A 19,662-nucleotide genomic window follows, 5' to 3' on the forward strand; every position below is an offset into this window, starting at 1 on the left:
ATTTGTATAATAATTATTATGATTATTAATATATTTTAGAAAAATTATCTTTTTTTTTAGCTTCTATTATTAAAAAGTTTTTATTACTAAATATTTATTTTGTCTTTTTTACTTTTAATTTTTTTTTTCATGATCATTTTTCATTATCTATCCATTAAGAAAAGAAATATATGTTAGAAACAATATACAAAAGTTTTAATTTCGTAAAAAAAATAACTTATGTTGTTTCACTAAAAAAGAAATAGTTTTATTTCCAATTTTAATTAATTATTGTCTATATATTTAAATTTTCAAATATAATATATCTATTGATTTTATTCTACATAATTACTCATTATTTAAATTATTAATTATTTAAATTTCTAATTTTAATTTCTTAATAACTTATTCTTTCATATTTGATTTTGATATTTTTTCTAGAAATATTTACCAGAAAAAAAGTTTTTAAATAAAAATCAAACAAAATGCATGGAAAACAGAAGATATTTTTTGATTGAAATTTTCGAAACTTAAAATTTCATTTAAAATTACTCAAATCGATGAAAGTATAAAATTCACAAAATTTACATTCACAAAACGATATACAAGATTTACAGAAATAATAATTTGTGAAAATAATGTCACTAACGAAATTAAAAACTTTATATTATATTAAAAAATTTACAAAACACTCAAAACCGATATTTTTCGTTCAAATTCTCACGTAGTTATTCTTCACTTTCAATGTTTCTAACCTCTAACGATCGCCCAAGAAAAATAATATTAGAGTTTTTTCGGAAACACAATAATTTGAATAAATCATATAGCATAGATTTCGATGAGATTCGTAAATCAAATAACTTGATTTTTAGATAACTAGAAAAAACATTCACTGACAAAACACTAACTGATAGATACGAGAATCTTGACAAAAGAAGACATATTAAATGTGATGCTTGGCGCTATTGCGCATTTTTATCTTATGCTTTCTTTCTCTTTTTCTGACTTGAAAACAAATATTAATATAGTATAGTTAACTCAATTTAAATTTAAACAAAGCACTATCAATTTAACTATGGAATTTAATTATGGAAAAAGTATTATAAAACGATATAAATCAATTAATCTTTTATGATAAAATTTCTCTAAACAATGAATTTTTATACTTACCTTTTGAATGAAGTTTTTATAAAAATTATAGAATAATTTTTAGAATTTAATAATATATAATTATTATGTATCATTTTTTTTATCAAAAATATTTTGGGTTAAATTTCTTTTGGATATTTACATTATTCTACTGTGTCTATTATTTAACTTTTTATTATATCTGTATTATTAAAAAATTAAGGTTATATCATAAAATTTTAATATATTGTATTATTAATGTATTTTATATATATATGATTTTCTTTTTTGATAAAGATATTTAAGAAATTATTGTATAAAATTAATATTTCCTATATATATAATTTTTAATGAAATGAAATGTCAATTAGTATTACAAATTACAGCGTTTAATTTGATTTCTTTGAATAAAAATCTATCTGTTATGTAATTATAAGTGCAGCTATTAGAAGTACAATTTCGAGTTGTCAGTTGAAAAGATCCAAGCTGTTCGAATAGACCTATATAGCGCAGTTTAAAGATTTTCGTTTATCTTTCATAAACCAAGTTGTGTCATGGATTTCATAGTTTGAAACTAATTGAATACGAGCTTTAGAAATCTTCTGAGAAAACTACATATAGAAATTTTTTTGATCAACGTTCATTCCAATACAACTTTAAAACATGCAAGGATCCAATTAAAGTTTCTTCTGCAATAGTTTATCACGCTTATATTATTATTTATAAAGTCTAATCTAACCTTCAATCTTCCAAGCTTTCGAGTTTTCAAGAAAAATCAGTCGTGTTTTTATCTCGTTAATATCATTTTCTCTATTCAAAAAAGTATGCTGAAAGAATCGAAATGAAGAGTATTGCTTAACAAATATGAATAATCACGAGAAATTATTCGAAAATTATTTTAAAAACTTTTTCAATTTATATTTTTTAATGAATCTATTATTTATTTCTTTTGTAATTCAAGAACATATTTTATATTAGGCTATGTAACGAATTAAATTATCTTTCGAATATGCGAAAGATCAATAAGCATTTCAAGAAATATAAAAATGTTACATGTGCTAATAGAAAAATTCTTTTGTGATTATTAGGTTATGTAACAAGTTTGTTTATTTTCCGATGGTGTATGTATTTCATGAAATATTATAAAAATGTTATATTAATTTTATTGAATAGTATGTTATTTTTACTGTAAGATTAAATTAATGTAACATTAAATTAAAATTAAACAAAGTGAAAATAATAAATAAATAATACATAATTAGATTTAAATTATAAGTATAGACTTAGCAAAATCTTTGAAAGAAAAAAAAAGAACAAGATTAGATAAGTGAAAACAAATGATAATTTTGACATATTTGATGTATAATTCTAAAATTGTCATTTCTTCTCTTTCCAGATCTGACAATGCTGAGACAGACTAAAATGATAAAATATGATTCAGAATTATGTTTGCCAGATGAAGATTTTGGATATATGCCATTCCACATTGAGAGAAATGGAACTTCTTGTACAAATTTTAATCACAATGAAATGACAATCAGAAAACTAATTGACCAGGTAATTACTTAAAATATGATTTTTTGACTTCTTATTTTTACTTTTTATATATATATAGTTTTACATTAATATATATTTATTTGTATGTTATGAAGATAAATTAATTCAATACTAATTTTTCTTGAACAATATTATAATATACTTTTTTTTAATTCATCTATATTATTTTTAAGTAAAAAAGAACACAATATATATTTTTTACTGTTTTAAATAATGATTTTAAAATTACATAAATTCATTAAAAATTTAGCAGGCAATATTAATAATATTAAAAGTAACATTAAATTTAAAAAAAAACATTCTTAATTGTTCAATTAAAAAATATTATCATTAATAGAAATATATCGATATTATTTTCATGGAATAATTTTATTTGTTTCGATTGTATTGAATCCAATATATTATTATTTAATATTTGTTTCCAATTTTTATCATGGTCCCTCAAGATTGATAAATTGATTCATCGATAGTTATTGGTTTCTCATTCGACGATTGACAAGGGACGCAGAAATTTTGTGATTTATTTCGCCGAGAAGTGTCTTGTGGTTAATACCCTTTCGAATCTTGCACGCCTATAAATTTCTCTTGGGATTGGAATTTTTCTCTAACCCTTGTTATATATATATGATTTAGTTTTCGCAATTAAAACAACTTATAATTCGTTCAAAATAAATTAAATAAAGAAATAAAATAATATTATAATTAATATAAATAATCAATTTCTAAAATTATTATAAAGTAAAGAATATAATTTTATAATTAAAAATAATAAATATAAAATTTTTAAAACAATATAATAAAAATAATCAAATTTTTTTATTGTAATTATAAAATATTTCAATTTTATTTAATTAATTAAAAAAAAAGTGGAAAAACATTAAATGAAATAAATTCATAATTGTGAAATTAAATTAAAATAATATTTATTATAGTAAAATATTGTAATAAAATATTATGTATTATATAAATATATATCTATTTGCGTAATATATACAGCTGTGTTTGATAATATGAGAAAATATGTTATTGGCTTCAATATCTTTACCAACGATGTACAAAGATAAATTTCAAAGAAACGTTGGAAATATATAAAACGTAAAATGCTTTGATTAAAATATTGTTTAGGTTTCTTTGAAGATGTATAACTTCGATGATATTCAAAAGAATTATTGATTTTTCAAAATCAATTGCTATAAATCAATGCTTGAATAAATTGAATAAGTTGAATAAATTCTGATGTGAAATTTAATAACTATCAAATATTAAAACATGAAATGTATTTTAATATTATTTATTTCGATTTAAAAATTAGAATTCAGAACTAAAAAAAAAACAGTAAACTATATGTGTGTTATAAATATCATAATTTTCAAGATGATATTATAAATATTAATTCATTCTGATAAAATAAATTTCTAAATAAAATTTCTTGATTCAAGTTCTGAAACTATAATTAATTTCAAAAATAATCTATCAAAAAAAAGGAAAAAAAAAATAATGATAATTCAGAGAAAATACAAAATAATAATAAAATAATTTAAATATATAAAATATAAAATATATAATATATAAATAATACATAAGTAATAAAAATAATTATTTAAAGAAGAATAAATTAAAAGCTAAAATATAAATATATTATAAAATTGATTTTATAACATCATAATACAAAAGATTTCTTAATAATAACAATTTTCAAGGAAATCGATTTCCTAAGGATATAGTCAAGTTTTCATACTTAACGTGATTCATTTACAATATTATTTAGTTATACATATGTTGTGACATGTGTTGATATGAATTCAAATCTGGTATTTGTCAGGATCACTGTGAACAGGGATAAATACAGACATTGATGAGAAATTCGTGCAAATTCGTACGTGAGAGATTAATTAATGTAACAAGATTAATGTAATGCATTGGATTTTCGAAGAAATCTATTACATGACACAAATAAATGCAATTTACTACGGTGTGTATAATTGAGGAAGCATGATGTTCTTCATTGCATCGCAAACGCGCAACATCCGGCAAATGTAATTGACTAATGTTTACATTGGGATATCTGCGTATTTCTTTTTCTTCGCGCCAAGAAACTGTTTCCATGCGCATGCGCAATTTTGCTTTTAATTAAGAGAATTTTAATTTCTTACATAATTTTTTTATTTCTTAATGATTTTTGTTATTGTCTTACTTACACTTGTCTTATACTATTATACTTTTTTGTTGATGTCTACTTGAAATTTCAATTGTTTAATTATAATTTTTTTTTATTTTATATTTATAATTTTTATTTATATAATATAAATCAATATTTTAATTTAATTTCTTAAATATTTGAATAAAAAATTTATATTTAATATAAAATATGTATATTAAATATAAATAAATAAAATATTAAAAAAAAATTTATTCATAAATACTTCTTCATTATAAATTTTGGCAAATGAAAATAAAAAAAATTTCAATTTCATTCTTTTTATTAAATAATAAATAATAAATAATAAATAATAAATTTAGAAATATCAGAAAATCAATGATTTAAGGAGAAATATTGAGATTAAAATATATTAAAAAAATGAATAAATTACCGGATACAAAAATATTAAGTAATAATCAAGTAATAATAATCAATTGAAGATGATTCCAACATGATTATAACTAGAGTCATAAATCACGAAGATTTAGACTTTAAATTGATAGGGAACACATATTTATCCTCCTTTCTCATTCTCTCCTTATCTGATAAAATCAAATTATATCAAATGGATAATGAATGGGTTCCTTTATGATTTTAATTGGATTCAAATATTCGTGTTAATCTTTCGAGAAAATAATGTAAATTTCTATTTTCTATTTGTATATTATTGAAAATATCGTTGATATAATTTTTCAATGCATTTCATTGTTTTCCATTTAAAAATAAAACTCGAAAATACTTGGTAAATTAATAATCAATAAAAAGAGAGAAATCTGAAAAATTGTTAATATATATAATATATATATAATAACATTATTCGTTATTTGTTAAAAACATGTATAAATAACATTTAAATAAAATATCACAATATTTTCATATAAGATATTTTTTTAAAAATAAAATTTTTCAATTTTGCTTTTCACTTCTTTTCCAGAACACATCGATTATATTCCGGATATCGAACGCCATTCATTAAATATTGCGTTAAATGTCTCTTTGAAAATAGCAAAAATGACAAAACATTTCGATTGGCTAATAAAGCGGACAATACGAAGTAAATGGAATGTGCTTGGATTCCTAATACGGAATTCCATTTAACATGTGCTTTCTTCTTTTGTTGCCACTTTGTAACACAGAGGATCGTTTCGAAATGCGTCTCGAAGAAATAAGGTCCCACGAACGCTGTTTTCTTGCGTTTCAATCGATTGCAAATATTGGAAGACAGAGAAAGAAATCACAAAATTATGAATACATGCATGATAATATCGTAATTTCTTAAATCGATATATATTGCAAAAGTTAATATACAAAATTATTCAATTTCTTTTTTAGGAAAATAAATGACAATGATAAAAATAAAATAAAATGAATTAATGTTATGTTTGAAAATTTTTTAATAAATTTTTTAATAAATAGATAATATTTTGAATTTATAAACTTATTATTTATTCTAAATTGAAGATTATTTAGAGTATAGAATATAAAGTATAGAGAAATTTTATAAATCATATTATATATATTCTACATTAATTATATTATTATACAAATCATTATTTAATTATCATTAATCTATTGAAAAAATCATGATCAAATCACACTTATTAGATTTAATAAAAATTATTTAAAAAATTATATTCATTATTAGAAAAATAATAAAAAGTTTCTCTGGCAATTATTAAAATTAAAAAATTACCATTGAATTAATTGCAGTTAATAATTAATGCCAAAAACATATATTATAAAACATTAATTCACTTTATATAATCAATATCTTTTATTATTTTATATTTTAAATTTCCAAAGTAAAAACAAACATTAATTGCAATTTTAATTTAAAATCTATAATTAGAAAGGTTTTATTAAGATATTATAAATATAGGAATAAATTTAATAATAAAAAAAAATTCTGTTTCATCATGTGTGAGAGTCTTGTTTAAGTCTTGTTAAGTTATATATATATATATATATATATATATATATGTATATAATATAATATTTTATTCTAATGTATGTTATTAATAACTAAAAAAAATGAAGATATTAAAAAAAATGATATTTAATAAAAATTGGAGAAAATACAAAAAACAAAATAAAATTATAATTCATACAGAGAAGAATTTATGTTCTCCATTCTAATAAGAAATGATTGAATAAAAAAAGAAATGAAATTTAATTAATTCTTTTTTTTTTTAAGATTAAATTCTACAATCTTTTTGATTATATTCGAAACTCTCCATGTTTAATCCTTTCCGTTATTTTGCACATAATCGATGAAAAATTTTTAGAGAGATATATGTAAAGTATTAAGCATTAAATCCTTTTTTCCTATCTTAATATTAAATTGAAATATAAATTTCTTTCTCTATAAAAAGAATATATTTGAAACTATTCTAATGATTCTCATCAAATCAACTTTGCGTAATCCATCAATGCATTTTGTTATTAAGCTTTGAAAATTCAATTTTAAAAGCTTCAGGATTAAGTTCGATCACGTTTGAATCATACTATGCAATATGCATATCTATTGTTTCAATAGAAACGTTTTTTTTTTGTCTTTTCTTCTACTATTTTCTTTCTTTTTTTTTTTTCTTAATTAATTTCATTTAAATTCATTAATGCATTTAAAATCATAAGGTAATCATAAAAATGCATGTATTGATTTATTAATTCTTTATAGAGTTTAATTTATTTAGTTTAATAATATTTAAAAAAAAAACAAAAACAAGTAAATATTTGCAATTCGAATATATTTTTAAAAAAGATATACACATATATATTTATTTTTGTTATAATAGAAAAATTTTTATATTATTAGTATAGAATATTATAATGTTATAATAATAATAGAATTGGTTAGAAATTGAAAAGTTAATACATATCGATTTATCGATCTTGTTTATTTTCACTGATTTTTATTAAAAAACAAAAAATTTCTATATTATAAAATATAAAAAAATATGAAAATAATTATGTAATATCTTCTTATTAACAAGATTATATAATATTTCGTGTATAATAACCAGTGCTACAATGAAAATAAAATTAGCTACGTTATCAAAACGCGTGTGCAAAGGAATCGAGGGAAAAAGAAGCTTGAGCATGCGCAATGAAGACAGCGCGTTCGAGAATCGTGGCGGGCCAAGCTATGTTCATTCAGTTTGCCGGTACTATTTGCTCGCTGCGGTTGTCGTGATTTTGGAAATGTGTTCACTTCGAATTGTTGATCGTCACGTGTTATTCGTATCCGTCAGAATTTCCAATTTCACGATAGTTTAAGTCGCAATAATGGTAATAACGGTTTCACAGTTTCGAAACGCAACGTGATTGTAATTGACGAACATTTACGAAGTATCGTGTCAAAGAGGTCGCTTAGATCCATGAATACAACACAGATCGAATATATTCATGTGAAATATATGTATAAGATTAAATGAAGTTTAGTAACGCATTGGTAGAGACGAGTGAAAATATTTATGACGAAATTTGTGAAATTTTACGAAGATTTAAAATAATCGATGAACTGTGTGTTCGATTTCATAGTTAATTGTGTTTCTTTCTTAATATATATTAAATTATGGTTATGGGTAAGAGAATTGTACATCTAAAGTCAATGAAAAAATTTATTTAATTTGATAAAATGAATAATTGACATATTGATCAATTTTTTTAAAGTTATTTCGGTTACGATTTAGTTTTAGATAATAAAAAGCAATGAAAGATGATTTTATAGTACATATCTATTATTAATAAGTAACATGTATTAATAAGTAACATAATTCTTTGTTATTCAAACTGACTACACCATTTAATTCTTTAATTATCGAAAATCAAATAAAAAGTTATTTAAAATGTCGTAGGTTAAAAGTTAATTTATTACTTTTCCTTTTTTGATCATAAAGTGAAAATATCGAAAGTTTGTCATCATTTCTTTTTTTAAAGCAAAACCTCGTCATTAAATACTTTCCAATCAGTGGGCAAGTTATTATGAGAAATATAATTATATAAAAAAATTAAAGACAAAGAAAATCCTAAAATGAATTCATTCATGTTGTTTGCAAAATTGAAAAGCGCAGTTATTGCATTGATACTAAATAGATAATTATCAAAAATAATAAAATAAATTTTGAAATCGATTTTCATTGTTCTGTTTATTATTAAATTAAATTATTATAATCGAAATAATCGAAAAATTTTCAAAAAGAAATTAATTATACAATTTTAATTAATAATCATATGATTTTATAGGTTATATATGTAGAACATTTCGTTCTTTATTCAAAAATAAAATCTCGATAAATTCCGTTTTACTTTAAACTGAAGTTAAAATTTAATCGTTATTTCATTGTTTAAAAAATTGAAATTTCAATGTTTATTTAAATGTAAATAAAATCTTCAATCGAAAACAAAAACGATTTATTTACAATATGATTGAAAATTTTTTGAAAAATTTTTTAAAAAATGTAGAATTTTATTTTAAATTTCATTTTCAAAATCAAAAACTCATTTTTCAAAATATTAATAATGTCATATTATTTTTATATATTTTTATTTTTCTTTTATTCTTTCTCTCATTCTATTCTTTCATCAAATAAAGTTAATTTTATTTTGAAATCAAAATTAAATTAATATTAAGAAAAAAATAAAATTGAAAAACTACAAAATATAAGACTATAATTAGTTAAATAGAAATTGTTTCTAAAAGTGAAAATTGATAAAATTGTTGAGACAGGTTATTTCACAAATATAATATATGTTTCATTGATAAGAATTGCGTTAATTAGTATTTCTTTATATTTCACAGATTTTTTAAATCTCTATCGATAGATATTAAGTATAGTGATATTAGATGGTCTATTATACATTTTGAATGTCAGACATCATGATATATTTTTATGAATAATTGATAATTGATAATTATACTAATTCACTATATAGTATATATATTACAGTATATATACTATATATATTATATAGTTACAATACTGTGTAATACTATCTATACTATGTAATAAATTCTATATAATAAAATCTTACAAATATCTTGAAAACTAATTCTTTCGTTAATGATATACAATATATATTATAATATATTATAGTAAAGTAAAAAGTTCAGAATTTTATGCTATATAAGATATTTAATAATCATTAAATATCGGAGAAGAGCTAGGTTATGATATGCAAAGATAGGTTAAATTTAGGTTAAATTTTTCTGTAGTTTCATCTTAATATCGATATAAAATTTAAAAAGAAAATTTAGTATAATATTAAAATTTATATTTATTATAAAAAATAATTAAGTAATTATAAGAATCATTTAATTCGTAAACGCGATAACACAGAGATCTAAAGGATTAAGCTGAAATGAATCGTTTTAAAGACAAGTATGTAGTTAAGACAAACTCTTGTACACTGTCGAACGATTGATTACCGATTCAAATAGAATTTGCTGCTCTAGAAAGTGTCATTGGCTTAAGATAGCGAAACGACTTCGTAGTCACGAGAAAGCAGTTTATAATGTTACTTAATACCATCGCGTTAACGAAAACCACGATTTATTGGAGGTTAAAGAAAACTATATATGACGCTCGTCCAACAGAGCTAGCATTCTTTTCACGATTCTCCATGGATTTTGACCAGTTGTCACCGTGTGTTTGGAAATTTAGTGTCGTTTGCAAGGATGTTTCGCGAGTCTATATCAGTCCAAATGTAAAACTACCGACGTAAAAGAATTACTGACCATCTGAGTACTCGAAATCCAATAAATTTTTAGAGTGAGGTTAATCATGATTCGTAAATATATAAACTTGACATAGTGTTAATTTTGAGTAAATTGTGGTGCGACAAGTGTTTGTACATGAATGTTGTTGTGAACAAAAGTGGAATCATAGAGCAATTGGAAATATTATCGTGATACGAAGCAAAGATATATATCAGGATTGGAATCCTGGTGGACAAAGCATAGTAAAAATGTTGTCTACAGTGTCCAGTATTCCATTCGAATTGAATTCTTCATATTATACAACTGTTACCGGGAACAACGGTCTCGATGCATTATCGGGTATGCATCAATTTAATTTTATTTTTTGTATTATTGAGCAAAGTATGATATTAAAATAAAAAGATACGAAAGAAGCTACATTATATATTGAATATATGTTATATAATGATGAACGTTATTGATTTTCGTTATTGAGAATTATATGTGTCAAAAAATAAATGAATAATAACAATTATTTAATTGAAACACAATAATATTATTTCATGAAAACTGTAGGTTTTTTTATCTATGAATAAAAAAAGAATATTTATTAAATTATCTAAAAAAATATGAATATATCTAAAAAATATCAATATATGTAATAGTTTTCAAATAATTTTCTATTTATTTAATTTAGTCAAATTAATCTAGTCAAAAATAAATAATAACATTTCAGTGATCGAGTCTAGAAATACGACGGATCTTTACATGTTACCGCCTTATATTCGCAATACATCCATGATTACCTGCATTATAGTGATGGTTCTTGGCATAATTGGAAACCTTATGGTAAGTTTTCAATCGATCAATTTCATTTATCTCTTATTAGTTATTTTCCAATAATGCTTATAAGAATTTAATATAGAATGCTATATATGAAATTTTATTTTTTAAAATACTTTCAAGTATTCCAAATTTTTGTTTTCGATACGTAAAATATATATCAAAAATAATTTTTTATTTACTAAATAATATATAATATATAATATATAATACTACATTATTAATTTCTCTTTTTTCTAATATTTCTTAAATATTTCAATAATGTATTAAATAATGCATTAAATAATGAATATTATATTAATTTTAATAATAATTGTATTTTTTAATTAATTAACATCATTTTTCAAGTTTTTAATATCGTATTGATATCATAAGAAGATAATAATAATTTTCCATAAAATCACATTATATTTATTTCAAAAATATCTTTTTAACAATATTTTAATATTTTTCAATATATCTTGCATATTTTTTACCGTGCATTTCATGTTCGAACATCAGAAATACCAACATTGACATAGAAATACCAACTTTTTTCTCAGGTACCAATCGTTGTCTTTCGAGGCAAAGATATGCGGAATAGCACGAATATTTTTCTAGTGAATTTGAGTGTAGCAGATCTCTGCGTTCTCTTGATTTGTACACCAACCATTCTTGTTGAAGTGAATTCTGGACCAGAAATCTGGCCACTTGGTGAACATATGTGTAAGTTAATAATCTAATCATTTTATTATTAAATTCATTTCATTTCATTTCATTTATATAATCATTATTACACATTATATTGTTAAATGTAAAGATCAAATATTCAAACAAAAAGATCATTCGAACATAAAGATCAAAAAGCGTAAGTGAAAAATTTTGAATATATCAAATATTGAATTTTTTTTTAATTTAATAAAAAGAAGATTTTTTGATAAATCTTATAAAAATATATATCATATATATCGAATATAACTTTATTTAAGACGTTAAATGAATTATGTGTTTGTTTCATGGTTTTTTGGAGGTTATAAAAATTGATTCTTGGCATATTGGAGATATAAAAATTAGTAACAAATGATAGATTCATATCATAATTATACAATTGTTTTTAATTATGTAATTTAATTATAGAAAATAATAAAAAATACTTTGAAAGTGTTATTCAGTTTTGTAAGAAATGTTTTAATGGATAAAAATTTTCCATTTTTTAATCGTAATCATCGATCTATATATAAACATGAATGTATCAGTTTTTTAAAAATTTTAAAGTAATTTAATATATAATAAATGATAATTCGCATAATATTCGCAGACATAATTCGATTTATAATGATAATTTGAATTCGTGTAACGGCATAAAATTTTAGATAAAATTATCAACAGTGCCACTTTGCAATTAATTTACCACAAATAGAATACTGCAATTCACTTCTATTAAACTGTTTGAATTTCATTGGTTACGAATGAGAGAATCTATGCTATCCTTAATTCAATTCTAACGATGGTCAGTCTAGCACAATTTCGTTGGATATCGGCCAAGATAATGTAGCCACTTGAAAATATTTCATTGTTGTTGGCAAGTGAAGTGCAAAAATTTTCTGTGATACATTAGAAAGCGGAAAGAAATTAAGAATCATAATGGATCTTCTAATAATATGAATTTTTTTAAAAGATTAAAAAAGTATTGCACAAATTTTTTTAAAATATTTTAAAATAAAACATATTTCTATGGAAAATTAATATAAATATTACATAAATACATAATTTATATTATCTAAATATTTTAATAAATGAAAATATTTAAAATATGGAAAATAAATCAAAATTTTGATATCTTTTCAATATTTAATTAATTTTATTTTAAAAATTTATTTGAAAATTATGATTGTTAAACGAATTTTTAATAAAACCACAGAAATCTTCTTTTAATAATATATTAATTTGAAAAATTTTTCTTTTTTAAAAACATTTTATAAGAATATTTATTTTAAAAACTTTTTATACAGCATAATAATTTATATACCATAAATCAAGAAAATAATAAATTATTTTGATCGTCCTTTGATAATAAAGTAATAATTATGAATAATAATCTATTAATGATAAAAATATCTATTATTGACTTGGAAAATGGAAAATTATCAAATATTGCAATATTTAAATCGTCAAACGAATCTTAATATATTAATATAATATTAATATTCGTGGAATATTTTTGAAAAATCGATTTTAAAGACTAAAACAAATATAAAGATTGATATTCAAAAATATTGCTTGAAGATTTATTTATTAAATCATAAGCAATTTAAGTTAAATGAAGTGAGACGCGAACAGAGTATGACGTAACGAAAATAGATCGATCTTATTCAATCTCGTCTCGTCTGACGTAAACTTCAGTTACTTATAATTTAATAAATTTTAATCTAGATATTTTTGTATAACAATTTGTTTTAATTTTTAATCGATACTTCAAAAATATCTCAGGAATATATTAATATTTGTATATATAATAACTGTATAATCCCGTTAAAATATCTAAATCAAAGTTAAAATATGCGAATGTACTTTCTTCACTCAAGTATGCCTGAGTATATATAAACAAGTTAACTAGGTGCGAAGAGCTTCATGTTCAAAACGAATCGCCATCTTTGCTCAGCAAAACCGAACGGTTGCTTTTATCTAGAGTGCACGGTCATTCTGGTGTTGTGTTTCTTGTGAAGTTCTTACGAATATACGAAAAGTGTCTGACCTCATTTTCTATAGGAACGACCAAAAGAAAAGTACGAACACTTTTAAGGGGAATCAGAACATATCATATGAGCATGGTAAATATATACTTGTGATTTTTCAAAATTTAAAATTAAAAAAATTTGTCGTTTCTGGTATTTTCCCATTTTTAAAAGAATGTATATTTAAATATATATTCTATTTTTATAAAATATTAGAATTTTTTATAAGGTTTATATATCTATAGCTATTTTCATAATCTTATGCATTAATGAAAATTTGTTGCACAATAAATTTCATATTGAAATTTCATATTCTTTTGAAAAGACATTTTAGTATTAAGAAGTTAAATTATTATTGATTATTATACTTAATTTATACTTAATTTTTTATGCTTAATTAGATTTTATCTTTTCAATAAATATAGTCTGAAGTTTTTCATTTAAATATTTTAAATAAATTGCTTTAAATAAATCTCAATAAAATATTTCTCAATTAAATGAAATTTTAGAATAAATATTTTTAAATATGAATTATTATTAAGATTTTATTTTAGATATAAATTTTATATTTTAGTTTTTCTTGATTTTTAAAATTGTTTAGAAAAAAATTTTCAAATATAGTAAGTGATAAATTGATTTTTTAATATAATTGAATTATAAAAAAAATATGATGATTATATATTTTTTATTCATAGCAATAAGAATATTAATTCCAATTTCTTTCTAAATAAAATTCACATTTCGTTTGTGTTGCTACGATATAGCGTGTTCGTCGGTCCCAAGATAAATTATAGGATATATAAAAGATCAAATAACTTTGATCTCGAATTTCGTTTTATTGAGAAACATTGCATTATCATGAATTTATTAGATAATAAACCTAAGATTTTATTTTTAAACAATGATGAAAAATAATCAAATGAAAGTATGGAAGGAAATATTAATTTTTCTTTAGACTAAGCAAGAGAAGTAGAATGAGATCATTCTCATTTACATCTACGCAAATTTAAATTTCTTATAACTTAATAAATAAACTTCAAGTAATATTTTCATATACTTTTGTGTTTCTGGCCTCTAGAATTGACTCTCTAAAGATATTTTACAAATATTAACCCTGTATATGATCTGTTTATATACATATATAAAGACCCTTGTCCTGTATACATTGGAAATTCCTGGAACATGATATTATACTCTTCTATTTTTTTTTTTTTTTTTTTTTGTATAATATAACAAAGCATTTCTCGCGTTAAGAGAGGAATGTTGATGGAATCAAAGAGTGACGAGGGGTTCGTATGGACTTTATGCGGGGAGTTTGAGGGGTTGCATTTGAAATTGCTTGGTGGGGGTAGAGTGTCCAGATTTTACGAGTCGAATACAGTTGTTTTCCACCCCTTGGTCCATAGAATATTTCCCTCTAACATTCTTGCATTCTTCTTCTGACAAATTTCTTTTAGCACATTGATACCATTATTTTGATACCCTGTGTCATCTGTAATTAATATTCTAATGATTGATTTGAGATAGAATTAGTAGAAACTTGTATCTTTCTATATTTCTGTTTTTATCATTTAAGATTTTAATTTTTTTTTATTTCTTAAAATAATTGAAAAGAGATAAAGAGATTATATGAAACTTATTGTTAGCAATGTATATTGAAATAATTTTTTTTTTTTTACTAATTCTGCTAACTTAATTGATTATGTAATTATTACTTTCCATTATTTTTAATAATTAAGCATTATTGATTATGCTTCTTAACATAAATAAACATTGCTAAAAATTTAATAATAGTTATCCAAAATCATCTTAAAATTTTACAGAGAAAGACCAAAAATAATGATATTTCTCTACTTAAATATTCATAATGTAATAAAATTATTTAAATCAGTGTATTTTTTTTTCATACATATGTAAACTTCTTTTGATAAAAAATAAATTCTTTTTATATTTAAAACGAATTTTTAATAACATTCTTATATAATAAAATAAAACATCATAGTGTAAGTTACAAATATAGATATACATGATGTAAGTTTGTAACTATCAAATCACATGGCTCTTGCAGAGAGTCGTCTTGATAAAACTTCGTGGAATTATATGAGTGGCTGCGAAAATGAAATACGATTTTCGAGCTTTTACGGCTTTCCACGAACGAAACACAAGATGTCGAGAAGTTTTCTACCGGTTTGTCGACGGTAAATTGAGACGTAGAAATTCGTACAGCGGTTTCGGTTCACACGAGACGAGAATTTCCTTTGACAAGATCTCGAATGACGATCCTTTACAGTTTATGTCCATTGATGCTATGGAAGGGAATTTCAGACAATTCTGATAAACGAACAATTTCCCAGCTTTTCGAGAAAATCGTTGCTGGGTCACGATTCAAATATGAGCAAAGGAGACTTTGCTGTAAGCAACGTCTCTGACTTTATGAAAGGATGATTTGTGAAGTTCGATATAAACAATGTCAAAGGGTGAGATGCAATAAGCAGAATATTAAGTTGTGGATCTTTTACGAATTTGATTCCATTGAAATGCAATGATATTAAAAATGTACAAAATATTTGAAGTAAAACACTTGGTATACATTATTTAGAAATTAAAATAGATCTTTACTTAAATTTCTATTTTGATTATAGTCATAAAAATGTGAATTTTTTTACATGAAAATCTAATGATAAAATTTTCTTCCAAAATTAGAAATTTACTTTAATATATATATTATTAAAAAATAATATGTTTTATTCTTTGTTCTCAGAAATAAGTTTTTATGAAATGAAAATAATTAATTAATACATTATACATATCTTAAATTGTCTCATTGAAATTTTTCATTCATTCCTATAATTTCTTTTCCATACAAATAGTTGCGATTCCATAAATAATATAATAGAGAAACTAACCAAAATCTTTAAATTAAGAATGGCTCATTGAAATATTTCATTCTTCTTCTTCTCTCGAATCCCCAATACAGTGAGAAGTTACATTATGGTGGGGATATATATTATGATGGGGTGATGCATTATGGTGGGGAAGATCAGTTCAATGTCCTTGAGGTATAACGATATATTCGACCTAAGCCTGGAAATTACACTTTTGATGTAAGAGGCGCAGATGTTGTATTCCCCTAGCTTCTCTTATTCGATGGACAACAGACTGACGGCACAATCGCGATACCGATCTTTAACAAGATTTCGTAAAAGAAATAAATAACAGATGCTGCTAACAAGGTTAGAAATGTTCGGAAAGATAAATGGAAAAATATATATATATAATAAGAAATAGTAGCACGTACTAGCTTTTCAAGATATCGATCGAATAATACCTTTCATTATATTTACTTTATTTTTAATGCTATAACAACGAGCCTAAAAATATTATACAGTGTTTTGTTGTTGAGATAATATTATTTTTAAAATAATATGCTTGTACAAGAATATCAATTATACTACTATATAAAGTAGTATATGTTGTACATGTTATTTATAATTATAATAAATCTATTTCCAGAAGATAGTTATCATCATAATTGAAAAAGTTTAAATTCATATAGTTACAAATCTAGTTACTTATTAACTGTATATGTCGTAAATAATTGAAAATTTTTTTTATTTGTATCAACTACATCTTTTATTATTAATGATTTAAGGTTATGTTCGCATTAAATTTTAAAATACTTTAAATATGTGGAATTTAATATGAAGAGAAAGACAAGAGGAACTACAGAGTATTAAATGAATATGAAGAAAAAAAAATATAAACCAAGAATAAATTTAAAAACTTGCAAAACTTTGAAATGAATTTACATACGTCTCAAATATACGTGATAATGACAATTAAAGTCACTGTTTATTAAAGGTGACAGTTCTTAAGGTGACATGTGCTAATTTTCTTATGTTTGGATATCCTTGTTTCTCCAGTTAATGACAGTTTATTTTTAAATTATTGTAGATTAGCGAGAGATCGATTTATTAGATTTTCAATATCTTTAATTGCATAATATCGATAATTAATTCGTTGAGTAACGAATCTATATAGTATATAAATTTTAAAATTTTAGAAAAATCGTTCTTAAAGAGATATGAAATTTTGAACATTTGAAAATTAAAAAAATATCATCGCTTAACATTCATAAAAATGAAAAATAAAATAATTCATTTCAAACTATACAAAGTAATAATAAGACAATGATATAACCAAATAATGTAATTTTCAAAAGATATTAATAGTATTTTTCCAACAATAATGAATAAAATTTTAATGAATTTTTTAAAGTTAAGAATAAAGTTATTTTAATAAATTACTCGAATATTTTATCATTCAAAGCATCACAATTATTAGAACAATTTTAAATAAAAATTATTCCATTAATTTTTCGATTAAAAATCGAAATTAATGCCCAACAATCGTGCCCCATTCATTCAATTTGAATCAAGTAGAATAAGTCGAATCCCTGGAAGACAATATGGCGGAGCCATAATTATATTCAATCTCATTTTCGTAACAAGTATCACCTTATCGTTTCCTATCTTATTAATTCCATTAATTGAAATTGTTTCTTCTTTTTCTTATTTTTTTTTTTTTATCTTTTCGCTTCTCTTTCTCTAATAAACCTCCCCTCGATTGGCAACCAATAGCAATTACGCCACAGTTATTTGCCTTTTCCATTTTCTCCTCTCATAATTTAACGATCTCTGAAAGGGAAACGACTGTTTCCTCCACTTATAACCACCGGTATGTTTTGCCAAAGCTCCAATTTTCCGTGTGAATTTTCAACTGAAGGAAGGAAACGTGGTGGGTCGCGAGGCGAGGGGAAGGAAACGCGAGTGAAAATTGTTCGAAATGGGAACAGTTTGTTGCAGGATTAACCTTACGAGATTTACAATGCTCGCTCACTGATGGTTCTAATGGTTTCTTTACTTTTGTGATAATTATATATATATATAGATTGTTTGCTAATATTGTGAAATAAAATTAGAATTTTGTTTGCTTTAATTATATCGTATTATTTCTTGTCTATGATTTATTATTATTCATTATGTAGCAAATATTTTTCAATAGAACATATTAAAATATTTTAAGAGATTTTCTCTCATAGGATATATTCCATTCATATTTTTTATCTTTACATTCTGCAATTAGACTGAAACAAATACAAGAAAGTAAATTTAAAATCCAATTAAATCCATAAAATTATAATGTCAGATTATTTATAATTTTATTTGATTTTTTTCTACTTTTAATGTAACATCTACAGATTGTCGTATTCTATATATTCTTAATAATTATAATTATAACATAATTATTAACATAACAATTGAACATAATAATAATTGTAAATAATTATAAGTTATGTTCATATATAATAATTTAAAAAGAGAGCAGAAAGAATCGTAATTTTTTTCTTCGATTAAAAGAAAAAAATTGGTTAATTTTTGTCATCTTATAATGATCTAAAGAAGAAGAAGAAAAAAAAGACTTGAATATCAAGATCGGTATTCCTCAGAGATCTGTCTAATTTTTCATGTTAACCCCATTTC

General features: G+C 22.4%; 1 protein-coding gene across 9 annotated transcripts in view; it reads left to right on the forward strand.

Annotated features, from left to right (window-relative positions):
• The window catches only part of LOC724495 (ecdysis triggering hormone receptor), a 100,483-nt gene that overhangs the window by 52,019 nt on the left and 28,802 nt on the right, over positions 1 to 19,662 (forward strand). For 4 of the 9 annotated variants that reach the window (XM_026446020.1, XM_026446018.1, XM_026446032.1 and 1 more), the window contains 3 exons: positions 2,504 to 2,664; positions 11,299 to 11,411; positions 11,948 to 12,110. In XM_026446020.1, coding sequence (XP_026301805.1) covers positions 11,331 to 11,411; positions 11,948 to 12,110 — 244 coding nt within the window. In that variant the 5' untranslated portion in view covers positions 2,504 to 2,664; positions 11,299 to 11,330. Of the gene's footprint in view, positions 1 to 2,503; positions 2,665 to 7,821; positions 8,449 to 10,319; positions 10,923 to 11,298; positions 11,412 to 11,947; positions 12,111 to 19,662 lie in introns of those variants that run through there. The other 5 variants (XM_026446010.1, XM_026446014.1, XM_026446030.1 and 2 more) reach the window with 3 other exon arrangements.

This window comes from Apis mellifera, linkage group LG1 (genome assembly GCF_003254395.2).
Source record: "Apis mellifera strain DH4 linkage group LG1, Amel_HAv3.1, whole genome shotgun sequence".
Taxonomy (NCBI): Eukaryota; Metazoa; Arthropoda; class Insecta; order Hymenoptera; family Apidae; genus Apis; species Apis mellifera.